Consider the following 20,132-nt stretch of genomic DNA (forward strand, 5'->3'; position numbering starts at 1 on the left):
CTGTTTAAGCAAGTCACATGACTAACTAAGCACATGAATAGCTTCAGATTCTACGGGTTTGAGAGACTTTTCCTATATTTAAAATGTGGAAGATGACTGGAATCAGTCTAATCTCTCAAAATGGGAAAAGAAAAACTTTTCAAAGTGTGACCTCTATAAGCCATGAGCCATTATTACTGATCTCTGGTTTATGCTGCTAACCAATAACAATATGAACTGCAAATTGCATATTTGCAGGTAAAATCTGTAATTTGAACTTTATATTGTTGTTAGCTAGGTAAACAATTTAAAATTTGCTTTCACTGAATATCCAATGTTAAAATTCTCTTTCCGTGGGCATCACTAGACCTAGTACATCTAGTTTGCTAGAATATTCATGAAGAGCAAATACAAGATGAGCTCAGACACAGTCAAGTGAATCCATCTACAAAATTTGAAGGAATATTTACATAAAAACATACTAGTTTTTGCGGTATTAGTCCGGCTCTACTTTGCCCTTACTATATAACACCTGTTATTCAAGGATCTCCACAAGTCTCTAATTGCTTTGGAAACATTACTTAAAGCTCACAACACTGTGCACAATTGCCATTTTACAGATGAGTAAACTGAGGTCCTGAAAAGTGAAGTGATTTGCCAATGATAATTCAACAACTGAGCCACAAACAAAGTCCTAAATCCCAGCTCCCGGCTTCACGTACTAGATTACAATGGACTCCTAGAAAAACTGCCACTTTTTTATTATAAAACAGCATTTGTATGCAGCACTATAGCTGCTCATGGTGCTTCATATAGCAGATAAAGACATAGGTCCTGAACCCACCATAGAGAATGTAAAGTCAGAAAGCTATACCCACATGATGCCCCAGTGAATTCACCGCAAGCTATCAGCTGCAGGATCAGAGCTATAGTCTTTACCCCAAAAAGCTGATCGTGTCAGCTGACCACAGTAAGACACATTGCACGTCGTTCACAAATAACGTGTTTTCTGCAGTATTCACTGGGTTCCATTTTTAACTGTACATGCTGACATATACAACAATCCTGAAAATCTTGGAGGACAAAGTTTAGCAACTTCATTTCAATAATTTAAAAATTCATAAACTTAAAATTTTATTCCTTTACGAACAGACTACAAAGTGTGACCAAAAAACAGCCTTCTACTTGGAAAACTGTCAAAGGCAGAATGAATTCAGTATAAATTCACAGTTTATGAATGAATGATGCGGAGAAGAGGGAAATCACAGACACTGTATCTAAAAAGGTAAAAAATTCACCACAAACTCTGTATATATGAAACCTTATCTAACAGGTGACAAGTCCAACCCTAACACTTAGGAGCTCAGGCAAGTTTAGGATTTTTCACTCGGAAGTGCAGAACGGTTGATATTTCTAGTATAATGGAGATAATTTTTGAAAAATTATATTTATTTACAGTAGAACCCACTATGCGCTAAGTAACTTCCAAACACTCAAGGGCTCGCCTTGACTAGGAAGAAAGGTCATGGCTGGCGTCATGTTGGTTAATGTTAGCTACCACGATGTTAGCCACAATCTCTTTCCTAGTCAAGACGAGGCCAAGGAGGCCATTCCCTTTTCCAAATTATATACATAGCCTTAGATTGTGAGTATGTATTCAGATTTCTACAATAATAAAAAAAGAGGCTCTTGGCACCCCTCAAACATATTACAAAAACAAAAACCAATTAAACGTCAGTTTATTCATCCAAAGCTATCAAAACTGAACCCCACACCAAACGTAAAACTCCCCTCCTCCGCACCTATCTAAACATTATCAAGCTTTACCCTCTGCTGCAGCCCACACAAATGGATGTGCTTTACAGCATGGCATGATGGTCAACAGAGCAGGGGTGCTTGTTTCTGAGTGAAAGCTCACTGCAAAGAATGTTTTACCTTCTAAATAGAAATTAACATCTATGCAGATCGCTATTGTGGAAGTTAGGAATGCGGAGAGTGGTGGTCTCTCAAATAAGAAGGTCCCAAGTCACCTAGGGTTTCATAGGTGAAAAAACAAAGACTTAAAGTCAATCTGGAACCCAACAGGCAGCCAGGGCAGGTCATGGAGCACAGCTTTTGTGTGCTGCCACTGTGAAGCAATGTTTAATAGGCTGGCCACTACGTTGTGGAACAGCTTAAATTGCTGTGTTGAGGTGGTATGTAGAGTACGTTGCAGTAATCCACTCCTGAAGTGTCAGAGGATTTTGTCCTTTCTGTAATATCCCTTATTATTTCATGTCATCAAAGCCCCAATTCTACAAAGGGCTCTAGAAGAGTTACTCCATGAGGAATCAAATTAAATAAGCCCCCATACCAGCATAAGGGCCCATGCAGGCACATCTTTTTGCAACATCAGGACCTTAACATTTCAGGAGGAGGAGTGTTTCTGTTTATGTAGCACCGCAACACACTTAGGGCATGATATAAACAATGGTAATGGTGTTATGTAAAGCTTTTAATGGCACTTGTTTCAAATAAACTGCATAATTATTTTGTTGCTTCTCCTATTGTCTTTGGTCTACAAACAGTTAATTTTGTTTTAAAGCTATCTTTCCCTGAGGCTGGCTTGAGTTCTAAAAGCATAAAGAATGATGTTGAAGTAAACACTACTTTCACAGATAATGATAGCATTGTTTATGGTACTATGGCAAAGTCATCCTTGGTTAAATTAGGCACAAACTCCAGTCAGTTATGTCCAACTGCTTTATTTTGTGATGTTAACTTCACAAGATTCATTGAGGTTGCTGTGCTTACATAACAGAGGAGATGCCTCATCTGCTCACATGTACTGTATTTAAACAGTAATTAGGAACAACACACTTAACCTCTTTATAATAAAGCAGGACAACAAATACAGGCCAAACAGTTTAGGTAAGGGCTGAGCTTGCCACCAATCCAAAATTTTGCAGGATCCTTCTTGCTTGACAGAGGAAGTTTGGTGTCCTTTCACTTTTAACTAAAAGTGCTTTTTAGTGCTGGTCCACTGGCACTGCAGCATGGCAATCTTTTTTCCATTGGGAGATTGTGCACGTTTTTGGAATTAACCTGCCTAAGTCAGGCATGCACCCTTAGGCATGGCCATATTGAAATTTTGAGTCTGTGTTTTGCCAGAGGCCTTTCTTCTGCCATGAAACTCCTATAAAATTGAATAAACCATTTAATCTAAGAATATGATGGAGAGGAAGTTGATATTTCATTGATACACTCAAGACAAAAGGGAGTAGTTAGTTCAAAGGGGCGGGGGGGAGCATGGTTGGATGACATGATGGTTAAAGTGCCAGCAGCTGCCTGGAGCCATATCTGTATCAGTGCTCTCACCATTATTACCACTGCTGGAGCTGCAAGTGTTAACAAAGGGAGGTAAATTTAGGGTAGACAGAGCCTAAGGAAGGTTAATTCGTAGGACCTGGGAAAAGGGAATAGGATGGGAATAGGATGAGAAAAATCAAGATATAGCAATGCGGGTGGGGGGGGAAGAGGAGAGAGGGTGGAAGAGAAAGGAGTACTCACAATAGATATAAATATTAAGTAGAGAAGTAACATCTTCTTAATAGAGAGTCACATGTTTGGATTAGATCGCAGGGAAATTCCTAAAAGGAAGGTGCTACGGAACAATCACTGTTAGATAATGGTCTTTACTGAGACAGTCTATCAAGTAAGGTGTTCAAAGAAGGGGTTGAGCAGAAATGGGCTTAATGCAAAGAAAAGTTTTGTGTAATGCTAGCAGTAAATGCATTGGAGGTGATGAATGCATCGATTACTATGGCCAGTTCATCATCTGGGAAAATGGGAAGAAATTTTGTTCATGTTAAAGGTGGAGTTCCACATTTTTTACAATGGAAGCTGTCTGGTCATCTAGCTGTAATGATGAGTTAAACAGGACCCCAAGGTTTAGATGTGCTGGGACAGAGAACTTCAGTGTTCCTGGTTAGTTCTTAAAAGCATTACCCTTTTTTCATCAGCATCTCCTCAGACTTCTCCTCAATTTTAGTCTGAGGCAGCTAATCCTCATCCAGATGCTAATCTCCTCTAAACATGGTGACATCCATGAGATGGCATTGCTGTGTCTGTGGAAAATAAGATATACAGCCAGGTGCCAGGAGTAGTGTTGGCACTGAAGGCTCTGTCTCACTCTCTCACTAAGTGAGCTCAGATAGCTGTTGAAGAGAAGGAAGAACAGAATAGATCCTTGCAGGACCACACAGGTGATGGATTTGGGTAAGAGGAGCTGTGGTTCATAACCACTCTCCGGGCTTTGGCGGAAAGGAATGATTGGAGCCATTGTAGCGCTGTACCCGCTACTTCAGCTTGTCACGCACGTAGATCGCAACACTTTCTCCATTGCCATGAAAAGATTATCCTTAGTGCCACAAGGGCTTTCTCCATGCCCTGGTATGAAGCGTCTAGGTTACCAATAGATGTCTTGTGTTGCTGGAGCGTGGCTGTCACTACAGTCTCAATGAGTTTGCCAAGGGATGGGAAGTTAGACATAGGACATTAATTTAAGATGTCCACTTCCAGGGTTGGGTTTTTGACAACTGGAAGGGCTGCTGCTTCTTTTTCTAGGAAGGTTGGAAGGTTTATTTCTTGGAAGGTGTTGATAATTGCTGTTAGTAGTGTGCCTAATTATTCTTCATTGGCTGTCACCATTCAGGAAAGGGACAGATCTGTTTCACAGATGGTGGGTCAACTACTCCTAAGGATTTCAAGTTGTTTGTACCCAGTTCGTTTCTGTATAATTTTTCAGCTACCTAAATGAATCAGGTGTCTGCTAGTATTTATGTGGAAAGTTTAAATGACGGCTTTGTCTAATATTAAGTCATTGAATTGAAGGTTAGGTGTGCCTACAATTGCAAACAATGGATACACATGAGTTCCCGCTGCTTCTATAAAACAAAGGTGTTTACTTTTCAGGTGATTATTTTCTGCTTAACTGATTTCAAATGGACCTATTAAAAAATGAGTGCTTTACACTAAGGCTATGTCTACACTACTGACCTTTGCAGTGGTACAGCTGTACCACTGCAGATACAGGTCTCCTGTGCAGCCGCTCTATGCCGGCAGGAGAGAGCTCTCCCACCACCATCATTAAACCACCCCCAATGAGCAGCGGTAGCTATGTCAATGGGAGAGCTTCTCCATCTGACATAGTTCTGTCCACACCAGCAGGTCTGCCAGTGAAACTTTTGTTGGCCGGGGGGATGTGTGTGTGTTTTTTTCCACACCCGACTGACAAAAGTTTTGCCAACGAAAGTGCGAGCATAGACAGCCTCAGATACTCAACATCAACCTACCATCCCTCCCCCCACACATCACACATGCCCCTCTGATTTTGTGGCCATGAAAACTGAAGTCACCCCTCTGCATAAATTTCAAAGAATCTATAAATAGAAAGGTTGGCTTCAGCTACTTATATTTATCGCTTTAAGTACATTTCTAGCCCTTTTGTTTGAAAGTTATCATTGGAATTTTTTCTTATAGTGATTTTCCTCTGTAATCAGGAGTCACTTATTGTCCTTAGAGACCAAAACAGGCCTTTTGGCTCCTAATCAAACCCTAGCCACAGGTCCCTTGCTTTGGAGATGGGACCCCAGACCAATTCACAGCTGTTGGGGAGGAGTTGCTTCCTTCACAGACTGCTGCCAATGGGCCACCTCAGATTTCAACCTGACTGCCTCTCAGCCAATTATTTTTGCTAGGATAGTACATCTGCTATGAAGTTTAGGTGACCACTGTACACAAAGAGGCAATATGGCCTGGTGGACAAAGCACAAGGCTGGAAGCAAGGGACTCCTATGTGACAACACTGTCCTTCAATCCCTCAGTGGCCTTAATTTCTGCCTTAGATTCCTCATCTGAAAAACGGAGATATTGTATCTGGTTTACTTTCCTCCTCACAAAGGTGTTGTGATAATTAATTCACTGCTGTTTGTAAAGTACTATATAACTGTGAATAGACAGTATGTACAGAAATAAATGAGGGTAGGAATGAAGACAAACAGAGGAATACAGCTTATAACACAGGACAGACAGAGGCTAGTAACTTAAATACAGTGGTGATACTTTGTGTGCTGTACATATGAAGTGCCCAAAAGCTTTCCCTAGCCCCCTCACTACTGGGCCCTATGGATTAAATGGAATTGTCAAGGACAAGGACCATACTGCGTAACTTCACAAGCTATGTGATCAGTCCTAACCGATTCTTCTGCACGTTTCCTCATTCCTGAAAGCCTAGGGGTAGTTTTCTAAAACAATACAAGTGTAAAGATTGAAAAGATCAAACTAAGATACAAACCTAGAATTATATGTATGGAAACAGCTTTCATGTGCTACTTTGTGATGACATTTATATTGCAATGTTTGTAATAGTGCATTTTCATCCTATGATAAGTATCAATTTCTCAGAAAAAGAGAAAGGAGAAAAGAAAAGAACACCACAAAACCCCACAAAGATGCAAATTTATCACCATTTTTGCTTTGTTTTAATTGAACTAGGCCTTGTTCACAAACTTGTCCAGTTCTTATAGAAACAACAGTTTATACCTTAAACTATGAAAGTGGGAGTGTATGTGTGTGTGTAATTATGGTAACTACTAACAATTTCATACTGCCACATTGAACATATGGCTTTTAAGCTAGCTTTATCTGAATCTTTGTGAATCTATTCTCCGTGCTATTAAATTGAGCACATTCCTCGTTGTTCAAAAGTAATTACATTTTTGTCTAGCGTGTAGGAGACTGCTCTCCCCAAACAATGAAATTCTCATTATTAGAGCAAGCACAATAACTGCACTGGTGTTCACAACACTGTGCATTGTATCATCACAATAACTTATCCTATACTTGGAAAGGTACATTGGAAATTTGAATTTCTCTAAAAGCTCTTTAAAAAAAAACACACTATTTTCCATAGTATAATTAGGATCCTATTCTGACATTTTAAAAAGCTATACACGTTCTCCCCGCAACTTCTGAGTAGCAGCTTAAGTGCTCTGGCTGCACATTATTTTGACCCAAGAACATTCAAAAAATGTGTGTATAACCACTGATCTATTGGCAAAGTGTAGGCCAAGATGTATGCATGCATAAAGGCAAAACTCAAAAAGAGTATTGGAGAGTGTCTTATTTTTGAGCAAATGGAAGAATTGCACAAAACAATGTGCAGGTTAAGCTTCTTCATTATTCTGATTCTTAATATCATCCAAATGTCTCAAAATACTTTCCACTTATGCAAGAATCAATTAATTAACTGAAAGCAGTCACTTCTAGGGTCAAACACTGAAAGTATTTAACAATGTACAGCAACATTTCAGGCCAATTTAAGTCAAAAACTTAAGGTGCATACTGGATCCAACTGAAACTGAAGAGGCAATGTAGATTGGCAAATGTAGTTACCCAGAGTGGAATACAACAAGGGCCATGGCACAAACACACAAAGGATCTTTTAACGTCAAGAGGTTAAAACTCTTATTTTACATCTCACCTACTCTTTGAACAATATTCAAGAAGAAATAGTCTCTACCCTTCTGGAGAAGGATCATCAAAATGTTCACAGTATAGTTTATCAATTACTATATTTTGAATCCTGCCACTTCTTATGTCTAAAACACTGCTGTGGTCACTGCTGGTTCCCATTACTACACTTTGAAGATGACACAAGGGCGCTTTGTATGTATGCATATGCCAACATGAGGCAGATCAATCGTAATTAAATAAAAAAAATCCCAGAACTTTTGTCAGAGAAGGGTCAAATGCTACCAGTTATATTAGGGTACTGCATCTTTGAATGGGGGTTGGGGGGGGGGGGGAGTCTTCAAAAGAAATAGAAATGCATAGTTTAATCATGCAGTGCATTTCAGCTAAGGCTAGTTGGGGGCCTGCTATTAACTAAGGAGAGCCTCTATATATTTTAAGGCAAAGAGTTGGTCTTGTACTTTTTCTTGAGCCTTTGGCTCAGATTCTGACAGTTTACCCTTTTTCAAGAGCATGGACTAGACTTTTCATATTTAGAATTATTTCTTGCTTGATTTTTTCCCTGAGCATTCGTCTTTCACAGTTCTTGGTTGCAGTTACTTTAATTGGGGGAAAAATGTGTTTGCATTTTCTTTTCCAAGTCACCAGGATTTGTGTCATTTTTCTCTGGGATCATCCGGATCTGGATAAAAATGTCTGGAAGATGGATAAATATATGGCTAGTTTCTTCCTCAAGCAGGAGGAAATTTGAGATAGTTTTGCCTCCTTCTCAGAAAAAGGCTTTCTTTGGTTTACGTCCCTGCCTCTCAGATGTATTGTTAAATTCCAAGGAAGATATGGAGATGGAGCTCTCCAACTCCTCTGAAGATTTGGCTGAGTCTAGAAAACTCCCTCCTTCTCTGGGGTTCTGCCTTCCTGTCCTTTGGACCTATGTCTCTACACTGAAGTTCAGAGACAGAAGTTTCCAGGACATGGCCTAGAGTAACAGGGCTTGCTCTTGCTCAGAAAGGCAAATCCTAGGGAACTCTGAGGTCAGGCAGATTCTCCAATGGCCCTTCTGTTGGAATGGATCATCATCTCATAGGTCTTAGGATATCCCAGCCATTGTTCCCTCTAATTTTTGAAAGGCTGTTTGTGCAAAAAATTTCTTCTGTGCAAATTGTTGTGCAAGCGGTGTTTCGCCATGCGCGCACACAGCTTAGAGGGAACAGTGATCCCAGCTCAGGGGCAGTGGAATTGGGGGGCCTAGCACCCTTACATTGGAAATATTCTGCAGGCTCTGCCTGCATATGACTCCTACATGCTGGGGGTTAGGGACAGAGGCAAAAGCGGGACCCAGAGAAGCTTGAATGGGCCTGGAAGAACACAGGACCATCCTTCCTAGCCTGGAGCTGAGTGCCTGCCCTTCCTCCCCTCATACCCCTTCTATCCCTCTGTGTCCCTGTCCCAGCTGGTGGGAATTATAAAGGGAAGCCCAGGTGAGAGTGACCTATCAAATAAAGGGAAAAATTCAGCCCCTGCTGAAGATGCAATGGTGAGTGATGAGTAGAAAGATGAGGCATGCCAAGAGGCTCCTTACTCCCTAGGTTGTTCTCCAAGTCTGAGTTTCTTTGCTATTCTTCTTCCATAACCAGGTGCTGGGCAATGGAGCATAAGGAGATGGTGATGGTGGAAAGGAGCAGTGCTGTGAACAGCAATGGCTGATAATACAACCCTAGACAATTTCATGCCTGTTCTGGATAGCTTAGCTCTGGATTTACTTCTGCTGGTTTTATCCCCACAGCTGCAAGCAGGCTGTAGGCCAAGCATAAAAAGACCTGGGGACCTTTTGATACTGAAATATCTATTTTTTCCAGAGCCAAGCCACGAATGTCTCCCATGAGGCACCCATTGAGAGATGAAGCAGACAGCATACAATTTGTTCACAAGGGATGCAATGAGGTGGGAGTGCCTTACAACTTGGGCTTAAGACTGGCTAGATGCCTGGGCAGTGTTGGTCTGGTTGTGCCTTCTAAGAAGGCTTGGCAGAATTTGCTTTTTATTTAAATTTTGACAGATTAAAAAAAACATTATTTATTGATCTAAATTTCCCATGGGTGCACAAAATTATGGGAGGGGGGGTTCAGACAATTATTTAGTGACAGTGGATGTTGAGATTCAAAATGTTAAACCTTTATAAACTGTTAAAACACAAATTGTCAACATCACATGTCAAAATATATCACGTAAACATCCTGAACTCAAACTCCAACAAATTCCCAAGCAGTACTTTTCTTACTTTGCCTCTCTGTAAATTTTGATAATTGATGGAAATATTTTCTTGTTGATGTGTGTATGTTTGATGAAAGCAACATTTACTGATAAAAAATGAATCCTTCCAAGCCTACCTATAATATACTGGAGAGATCTGTAAAAGGTATATCCTGTGAAGGCCATCATACAGCTGTAAAATGAGAATGCCAGGATTACTAGCAGAGTCAGTCAGTGTAGTACACAAGTTGTTAAGGAGCGTGAGACTGCTAGCACTCTCCTGATAAAATACCATTGGCCTACACTGCATGTGTGCGCACACCTGGATTTACAGTACCAAATCGGATAGGAACAGTTCAAGTAGTGGAATAATGACCCTTGTAGTGCTGCCAAGGTGAATAGGCTCTATGGGGATAGATACAGTAAGTGCTGATCACACAGGTTAAAGCCACTTACAAGTTGTCACAGCTCTGTGCTCATGTTTTTTCTCTGTGAGATATCAAAGGTGGGGGGAGAGAGGGACAGAGGGAAAGAACAGGGATCATATTACATGTATATTGCTTATTTGCACTGATCACTTCACTCATTGTGCATGAGCTAGCACTTCTTTCACATGTCAGGGCAAAAAAACAACCCCTCTCCCCTGTGCACACACAAGAAGAAACTGTTTCAAATGCACATGCTATCAATACATTCCATACAACAAAACTGTCTGAAATGTGAAGTATTATTAGATGATACAGTATGTTATTTTGGTGTTCAATTAAGGCCAATGTCTTGCAGGAAGTCACAATAGATGACTACTCTGGACCTTTCTAGCCTTTAAAATAAATAAATCTATGCATGAATAAGTATACAAGTCAGTCAAACTATAGTTGAATGTTTCAGCAATGTCCAGGGAGAACACACTGCGGGGCTCCTTAGAGGACAAGTTATATTTACTCATTTAGGGCTTAGTCCTCTACTATTGAAGTTGGTGGAAGGTATGCCTCTGAATTCAGTGGCAGCAGGAAAAGGCCTTTATATTTGAGAAAGCATCTATCCTGGGTTTAGGTGCTGTACAAGATTGAAAATCCAAACCATAATGCCAAAGAAAATTTTAAAAGACAAGGGATCTCACACCAGGCCAAAATACAACATAGCCCATATGACAGTAAAGCCCAGTGTTCCTTTGACTTTAATGGCACATTAATGAATAACATCTGCACAGCACGTGTGGTAGAGGATCAGAAGCAAGCAAGTTAAAAAAAAAAAAAAAGCATAATAGCACCCCTGAGCAATCTCTCCCACAAGGTTGTTCTTCAATTTTAAGTTGAGAGAGCAATATAAAATTGAATGGAAAAAAAAAAAGAAGCAAGTTTTTTCATCTAGAAAAGCAGCTCCAGTGGAAACACACTCACTTTCAAAAAAAGGGGTGGAGTGGGGGGATTTTTAATGTAGAGCTTGTTGCACATCTGTAATGAGCTGTAATAGCTTAAATAGAACTATGGAGTTGTCATAGTCTTTTGTGATAATAAACTGACACTTATTGTATCATTCATTTTTTAAAGTTTTCAGATATACTGGACCAAAGGTTATCTTTATTTAAAGATAAATTGAGAGTGAATGTAGCCCTCCTGAAAGCTGGGGACTAAAGCAAAGTTGGTCACATTTTCACAGGCAAGTGTTGTGCAAATGTCTTCCCAGCATAGATATCTGCCAGTACACCTCAGACCTGGATTTAAATACCTCCCTGATTTTCTACCTCTATAAAAAAAAAATTACAATATTCTAAACATGTCAACTTACAATTAATGGGACTGCAATATCAGAGTGGAACATGGGAATGAGCTTTCTGGTTTGTTTTTAAATAAGGACAGTCCTGGGCTTCCAATGGACTTCTAATTTTGGTCAATTGGCTCAAAGTCCATGAGTTGGTTTGGCGAAGCGTACATATGACTGTTAGTTTACAGGTATGTTGGCTTCTTTCTAAGTGAGGATTTGAACCAAGGTCTCCTGATGTGAAAGGCTGGAAATAAGAAAATTAGCAAATTCGTGTATAATTAACCACCATGTGCAAGACAGACATCAGCAGATCCAACTTCAACTTTTAAAAACAAAATCCAAAGTCAAGTCTCTGTTGCTCTATTTTATCCTTCATTCACGCTCTTGTGCCTAGATGTTCCATAGACCTCAATGTATGCATTACACTCCACATGCTAGGCCAAATATTGCTTTCACTAATGATGGTCTAAAACCAGAGTATCTACTAGTAAATGAACAGATACAGAAATCCAGAGTGTAATTAAGAGCAAAATTTAGTGCCCTCTGAGCTAAAATAAATGAACAAACTGAGGTGAGCGAAAGTGGAGTTTGATACTTAACAGAATGATTTAGCATTGGCAATGGGGGTGGCAGGCAGTCCAGCTAGGTCAAAACTTTCACATTATTGTAGTATGGTGCGGTACGTGTGACTCTGAACTGTATAAAGGGCATATCTGGATGCCAAGCTATTGTAGATGCACAATCAAAGAATGGATGTAAGCACAACAGACCATGAGCCAACCTACCATTGTATTGTGCTGAGAAGTGGGAGTTCTATGGCCACAACTCTCTTGCGTCAGCAGAGAAACTGGCTGAAATTCCTCAGAGCGAGGCTTGTTGGGAAAACTCACATGCAAGGGAAGGTGAAAGGCTGGGAGCCCGTCACTCTCCTCTTCTTCCACTTTCTGTCTGCTTGTCACCATGGCTACCTCTCCATCTGCTTCCCCATACGGAGAGGCTGGTCGCTTGGAAGACATCCTGGAAGGAACAAAAGAGGAGAAAATAATAAAACCTCCAAATAAATCCTTAATGCCGTCATTGTGTGGTTAGGGGCCATTGTAACAGAAATGCCTTTTTTGTGCTGGCAGAGAGCAGGAAACCATCCAAATACCACTGCAAAGCATATACAATCAGGAACAATGGCCAAGCAGGTAGCAACAGAACAGTGCTTGTTTGTTGTGAGAATAATACACTAATACAGCACTCTCTTGTATTCCAGCTTCTTAAACATGAAAATTCACCTAAGAACACTGTATAATTAAATGCAATTCCTTTTTAAAAATACCCATCTAGTTTTACATTTTGCAAGAGCCTATAGAAAATGGATCGTCTCCCAGGACAAACTAGCATCAACTTCGCTTTTAAAGGACAATAATCTGTTTTGTTCTAATGATATCCAAGAAAGTAAAGTAAAAAAAATATCTTGCTTTCAAGCTAAAATTTTTGTGTTTCTAAAGCCACCTATCAAAGTGAAGGGTAAAATACAGTATTGTTGGAAGAAACTTGTAAGGTTCACAAGTCTAGTGTTAATAAGTATCTAAACATTTGGATGCTTAAACTATCTAAACTGCCTGACACTACAAAAATTGGATTCTAAGGATTGAATAAAGATTACCTGTCAAGATATCCTATACTTGCAATTTACAGTGGGATCAGAAATATCATAAGAGCAGAATATATAGAACACACATAAAACATACATAGAAAAACCACACCCAAACTTTCAGTCAAAACTTGGACCCCCTAAAAAAAAAAAATTCACAAAGTAGTACAATAAACTTCTTACATCCTTTTGCATCCCCTGTTTTCAGAGGAGATCAGAAAAATCAAAATATCATGAGAAAAGCTATATTCATCATGGTATTTCCATCCAAACCAAGCAGTAATAAAAAGCTCACAAGATAGCCCAATCCCATTAAACTTCTAACCTGGTTTCCAGAACAGAGAGTTCCAGATAAGTATCCAAACATTGGGGACTTACCCAGACCTTCTGAGGTTTGCCATCACTAATTAATTTACCACTGTTCTTGAAAATGAAGGCTTGTGTGTGGCATAACGGACCTGTGTTCTAACAAGAGGCATCTGTTGTAAGGAATGGAATCAAAAGCAAGAAAGTACTGATTTTAAAGCAGGAACCCATTCAGCCAGGATATAATCATAGGGGAAGGGACAAATAAACCAGTTATATTACTAAAAACAATACTACTACTTAATGAAAAATGGATATTCATGAGATTGAAAAGTGAAGATTGTAAATAAAAAAGTTATAGGGAGAAGCTGAATGGAATAGTAAAAGACTGCTGCTCCTCCAAAGTGCAGCAATTATGATTCTAATTACACCTATTTTTACACTTTCCAGTTAAAACCTGTGTTTCAAAAGTCCAGCAGCCTCTTGAACCACATGTGGGGCTGCTGTGATGTGAAGCATGTCCAAACGATTTGGCATATTGAGCACGAAATGGTTCTTAGCAGCAGTCAACTGGGTCTGAAAACAAACAGTGACTTTAAAACAGTCCTTTGTTGTGACTTATTTTGCTTTTAATGATCTCATTTTTAGTTCTGCCCCCTAAGCCACATTATATTAAGAAAACTCAGACCCCCACAAAAAACCCACAGAACCTACACTTAGACTGGAGATATGCAACTATTTATATGTAGAGAAACAGCTTGTATTTTCTGTCTTATTCCAACGGACTAGCATCTTTTATATATATCACCTAAATTCTGTTTTCTAGACTCTCACATCTGTATGCCTGCTCAAACGTATGCATATGGACAGAGTTAATCAGATAGACTCTTGCTAACAGTATTGTATACTTAGCTGAGATACTTCAAGTTCTTACAGCCATGTCTGAAGTCCCAAGACCCTAATTCCCCTGCTACAGAATCCATGAGAGTTATTCATATTCTGCAGTAGAAGAGACAGAAACCTATGTTTAAATTTTCAAAAGTGGTTTTGAGTGCCTGTTTTTGGTTACTCACTTTGAGATGCCTTAAAAAGACTTGTTTTTTAGGAAGTCTTAGGCCTGGGTTACACTGGGGCGGGGGGGTGGGGTAAGGGGGCAGGGTTAGAACTAAGATACGCAACTTCAGCTACGCTATTTGCGTAGCTGAAGTGGAAGTATCTTAGTTCGACTTACCTGGCCACCCTCACGGTGGCGAGTCGACCGCAGCAGCTCCCCCGTCGACGCCGCTTACTCCTCAAGCCCAGGTGGAGTACAGGCATTGATTCGGGGATCAATTTATTGCGTCTAGACGAGATGTGATAAATCGATCCCTGACAGATCGATCACTACCTGCCGCTCTGGCGGGTAGTGAACACGTACCCTTACTGTCTGAATATCGGGGTTGTTTACAGTGTTTCAAGTTGGGCATCTGAAAATTGAGGCACTCAAAAACATTAGTCACTTTTGAAAGTGTAGGCTCTAGGTTTTAAAATGTAGCTAATGCCATGAAAAAAACACTGTAAGCTACTGTCAAAATCCTCCACAGCGATACACATTGTACCCTTTTATCCATAGTTAGGATCCCTTATCTGAAATGAGGCTCTCTTCCATGTACTCTTCACCCAACTTGGTGTGAAGAACTTTCACCGGCGTTAAACATGGAACAAGTGCAAGTGAGGTCACACGGTTCCACTGTGTAGTAGGAAGAGGAGAATCTGAAGAGCATTTCAAAGTTCTTCTACTGGCTCCACCCCTGAATATATAGATCCCTCTGCAGGGCTCAGTTAGCGCGCCGGGATTCAGCGCCACCTCCTGCCGGCCCCTGCTTCCAAAGGAAAATATAGGCGACACATTCTTATTTATTTTTAATACAGAATACTATATTTTTAGTCCATAACACCATGGGCCAGACTTTGAACCATAGTGCAAAGGGAGAGGGCACAAGAAACTCTCTCCTATTTTGCCCAGCCCCTATAAGGTCCAATCTCAGTTGCAGTAGCAACTGTGATAAGTGTTTGACAGAGAGCAAGGACTGCTCCCTTCATGCCCTACCCACCCTAATGCAAGGGCGACAGGTAAGCAGGTGGGTCCACAGTCCTGCTTCCAGTTTTCACTGGCTTGGAGACGGAGAAGATACACAGAGGAAACTAGCAGCACCGTTCCGAGGTATACTCGCTACACACCTATCATATGTACCAGGGAGTTCAGGGTGGGATTGTCTTACTGGCTGCAGAGCTCTGCCCTGCCCTCTACTTGAGCCAATGTAAATCTGATACAATTTGGCCCTGTAATTTCATTACCACCGTTAGTATTCAATAGCAATCCTGTACAATAGAATAGTATTTAATTTTTCACTACATATATCTAGGAAACTCACACAAGTAAAGGCAAGACGTGAAAACTATTCCAACCTGAAACCCCATCATAAAGGGCATAAAATGTTAGAGGCTGTAACAGCAGAAAGCATCAAATTGTTCTGATAGGTTCATGGGCAGAAAACATGACAAAATGAATTCATTCACTGCTAGTTTTTTCATTATTTCCTCAGCTTTATTGGTCCCTCTAATGACATTTTAAAGACTCCAACACTTTATATCTTTGAATTCTCTTCCCCCCCCCCCCTCACATTTTGAACAGCTTCATTTTCCTACTGGGCTAATGCTAGGTATTAAGTGAGAGTCACCTATCCTGCATACAAGTAACCCTGAGCTCCAGTTATAAATAATATACAAAGGAAAATGGTTAATTAGCTAAAAGAGCTCAGTTGTTGAGTAACAAGGTTAGCAGGTCTATTCTTTTCCTTACCATTTTTTTTTAAATTAGGTGTGGCAAAGAATATACTGATAGAACACAAAAATGCAACCATCTTGGGCCAAACCCTCAGCCTATGGAGAGTTATATCAACTTACACCAGCTGAATATCTAGTCCTTGCTTCGGTTCTCAGTTACACTAGTGTAAATTGTGTGTTCATACAGAGAGCAAGAAATAGGCATAGTTGGTAAAGTCAGCTAAATAATGGACCAAATTCTGAGCTTTGATGTACACCTCTCATTGAAATCAATATGTTTCTGTGCATTGTATCAAAGACAAAATTTGGTCAAAATAATAGTATAACCACAGGTAGTTAAGAGTTGAATCAGAACTGAATTTGCCTATCACCAATTCATTCTACCCAATATAAGCACAAGACAAAGCAATATGGTATTAATTTTCTGAGACAGACCTGAGTCCCCAAAGTTCAGAACTACACTCACACCCCAATGCTCATGTGCATTTGGATTCAGTTTTCAGCTAGTTGTAGAGATAGGCTTGAGCTGGATCCATGTTTGATCTGAATTTGACCAAAGACTGAATTGCAACTGAGGATTTAGATCTGATGTTCCAGTCCAGACCCATTACTAATTCACTTAAGAGGACCCGTTCTGTTAGGAAATGTATCTTGGTTTGGAACGCAGAAGACAATTAGCAGATCTCTCTTTTCATCAAGTGAACAAACAAGTTTGCTGTCAATAGTTACATTATTAGTTCAGTAAAATCTTATTCTTTTAACTCATGGTTGGCTAAAGTATGATCTATACTATACTAGGCATGTGAGCTATCTGACAGCAGTAGGTTCTGCTTGCCTTCAGCTCCACCTGTCCATTCACTCTCATTCAATTTATCACTTATTCTTTGTAGATTAATAGCATCAGGATTTCAGTCTTAAAGTCAAAGGGAGTTTTGCCACTGACCTCAATAGGGCCAGGATTTCCCCCTAAGAGAATAAATGCTATGTTGCATCCAAATTCAACACCTTCTCCTCCACTGCAAGGAGTGCTGGTTCCAGCCCAACCACTTCAGTGTACCAAAGAGTAGGAGTCAATTTCTTCTAGACACATTTGAGTTTAGTGCATGGAAAATAAAGGTGTAGCCTGTTGAAAGACTGTAAACAGAGGCCCATTTAAAAGTCCCCCACTATATTTCAATTTGTTCATTTGGCTTTGGATCATTTGATAAGTAATTGCATACCCTAAATAAATCCACAGAGGCAGCCAGTATTCAAGGAGATGGTGCCCTCTGGTATATAACCAACATCAATCCCAATTCAATCGCTTATTCCATAAAATTATGAAACTCTAATCTTGTTACATTCAGCAAAATACCCCAGAAATGTTTCAGATGTCCACAAAGGCTTTTGAAGAAATGGCTTATCCATGTCTTTAAAAGTGACAAACACAGATGTGTCAAGAGAAAAAGATATGAGACTGTAAATCTTAACTTGTTGGGGAATTAATTAAGGGATTCATCAATCATTACACAGCTAACACCATATATATACAGCCAAAATCCCATCAGCTGCCACAACCTACAGCAATCTACAGGTTAAAAACTCCCAAAGTCCTTCTGTTCTGACTATGTATAAATGACTTTGTATAATCTAGCTTTAAGACCTGTAATTATAAAACAGCATTAAAACAGGCCTGCATAGTTATGGATAATTATAGCTGGTACACTTTTTAAAGAAATAAAAAGCTTTTCCATTCAAATGCAGGCTTTGCCTTTTTGACAGCTCCAAGTCCACAGGACGTAGAGATGATTTAAATTGTACGTCAAAATTTTGACTGTGCAAGACTTTTTCCTTTTTCCCTTATCAAGAAAGGCATTGTTGTTTTCTCGCCATAACCAGGCATGACAGCGCCTGACTGCAGTCTTATAACTAGTTTCCAAATCAGCATGAAAATGCTCACCTCCTGAGTTTCTTTTCTGCTTCAAAAAAAAGCAAAGTCCTTCTCATGAGCAGAGTTAAAACATTCAAACCCCTTCCACAGATAGTAGACAAAAAGCTGCATTGTGGGGCAAGAATGGACACACAGAAAAGGCTATCAAAGTTCTCACCTTCTGTAAGAATTTAGGGGTAACAAACTAATAAGGAGACCGTGACATGAATTTACTCTAAGGGCCTGATCCTCAGCTAATTGATATCAGTGAAAAGACTTCCACTGATTTCTGCAGGCTTTGGATCAGACTCTTTGTTCAATCTTCTAATGATAGTATGAGACCAAAAGGAGAGGAGCAGAGACTGCAGTGGAATCTACAGGGGCATTTTCCTGTAGTAAACGTAGTACTTATAGAAGGTGTTCAACTGGGAGCCCTGGAGACTCTGCTTTTCCACAAAACAAGAACAGATTATTAGAGTTATCAGAATTCCCCACATGCTCACCAACATATCTCACCTCTGATCACATTTAGATATGAGAGAACAGTTCTGTTCCCAGGCTCATTCAAGCTGTCCCCTCTCTGTAGAGGCTCCCAACGAAGGCTGAAAACTCATGTTAATTATGATGGTCATTTGGGCACCAAATTCCTCTCTGTTTACTTACACTAAGTAAGTAGTACCTTCCTCACCAAATAGCCCTATTCATTTCTTCAATATTACCTAGATAATAAAGCTATTACTCAATACAAGTAAGGGTGGCAGAATCCAGCATTTTGTCCCACCAGGAACTGTGCTGTGACCCCAGCTCCTTCTACACGGGTCAGTGTAGTCTGCTGAGTGTGTCTCCCAGCTTGGAGACAAAACAGTCAGCTATGCCCAGCTCTGTTTTAGTCTTCAAGATATGCAAAAAATGTAAAAAGGTAAGAGAGCCTCTGTGTAACAAAAGTGATAGTTCTGACCTGGACTGATACTGCAGGGTCCTCTGCCCACTGCTAGTAGCTCAAGATTCACAGCCCTCTCTTAGGTCCTATGGTCCCCCTGAGACTAACTGCCTTTTGCAGCCATCATGGCTGTTGAGGGAAGTGTTTGTGTGTCTGTCTTTCTTTCTCTCTTACAGAGCCAGGTCCTCCTCTTATATCTTCCAGCTGGGAATGAGAGCCACTCATTAGCTGCATCTGCTGATTCCCAAACTGCTGGGCTTCTCCTTAAGCCAGGGCTTGCTGTTCCCTGACTCTGCAAGCCCTTCAAGGAGCAAAGTGCCCTGCACTTCTGACAGACTTCAGATGGTAACTATTTTGAATCACTTGCAGTCTGGCTTGCAACTTTTCACTGCAACAGTTCTGCAGTTAAAAAAATTTTGTTAATCAATTAAAATGTGTGCACAAGAATTAAGAGGAAAATATGTCTCAGCTGTCACTCATACTGGGACAAATAATCTATTAATTATACTTTCTTAGAACATATCAATCAGCCACCTTCTTCAAATGCATGCATGTTACAAAAACTTTATTGAAAAAAGAAGTTCTGAATAGTTTTGCCTTTGCAGTGATTAAGATGACTGTTAATGAAAACTAAACTCACCGAGGTGGAAACTGTATATCAGTCTTGCATAGAAAATTATTACAGCACGTAAAATAGTTACCACTACTATCATTAATTTTCCCTAATAATTTCATGTATAATAATAATAAATAATTTTGAAATAATTTCAAATTTAAACATAATATGTTCCCTCGCTCTTCTCTTTTCCAAAACTTCCACTTTTCAGGTTTGACTTTTGACTGACGGTGGGTTTTCTTGTTTTTTGTTTTAAAGTTTGAGCAAAAATAGTTCAGTTGTTTCTGCCTCAGAACAAGGTGGAGAATGGTGGGGGAAGACCCTTTCTCCATTTAAAAAAAAAAAAAGCACAATTTTAATGTATAACAGCCCTACCTGCCAGAACAGC

At 40.0% G+C, this 20,132-nt stretch overlaps 1 protein-coding gene across 16 annotated transcripts in view; it reads right to left on the minus strand.

Annotated features, from left to right (window-relative positions):
* The window catches only part of SOX5 (SRY-box transcription factor 5), an 838,708-nt gene that overhangs the window by 299,918 nt on the left and 518,658 nt on the right, over positions 1 to 20,132 (minus strand). For 11 of the 16 annotated variants that reach the window (XM_048826912.2, XM_075121858.1, XM_075121862.1 and 8 more), the window contains one exon: positions 12,291 to 12,522. The exons of 1 other annotated variant lie outside the window; for it this stretch is intronic. In XM_048826912.2, coding sequence (XP_048682869.1) covers positions 12,291 to 12,521 — 231 coding nt within the window. In that variant the 5' untranslated portion in view covers position 12,522. The remainder of the gene's footprint in view (positions 1 to 12,290; positions 12,523 to 20,132) is intronic. 4 more of the 16 variants (XM_048826930.2, XM_048826947.2, XM_048826938.2 and 1 more) reach the window with 1 other exon arrangement.

Source organism: Caretta caretta, chromosome 1, assembly GCF_965140235.1.
Source record: "Caretta caretta isolate rCarCar2 chromosome 1, rCarCar1.hap1, whole genome shotgun sequence".
Taxonomy (NCBI): Eukaryota; Metazoa; Chordata; order Testudines; family Cheloniidae; genus Caretta; species Caretta caretta.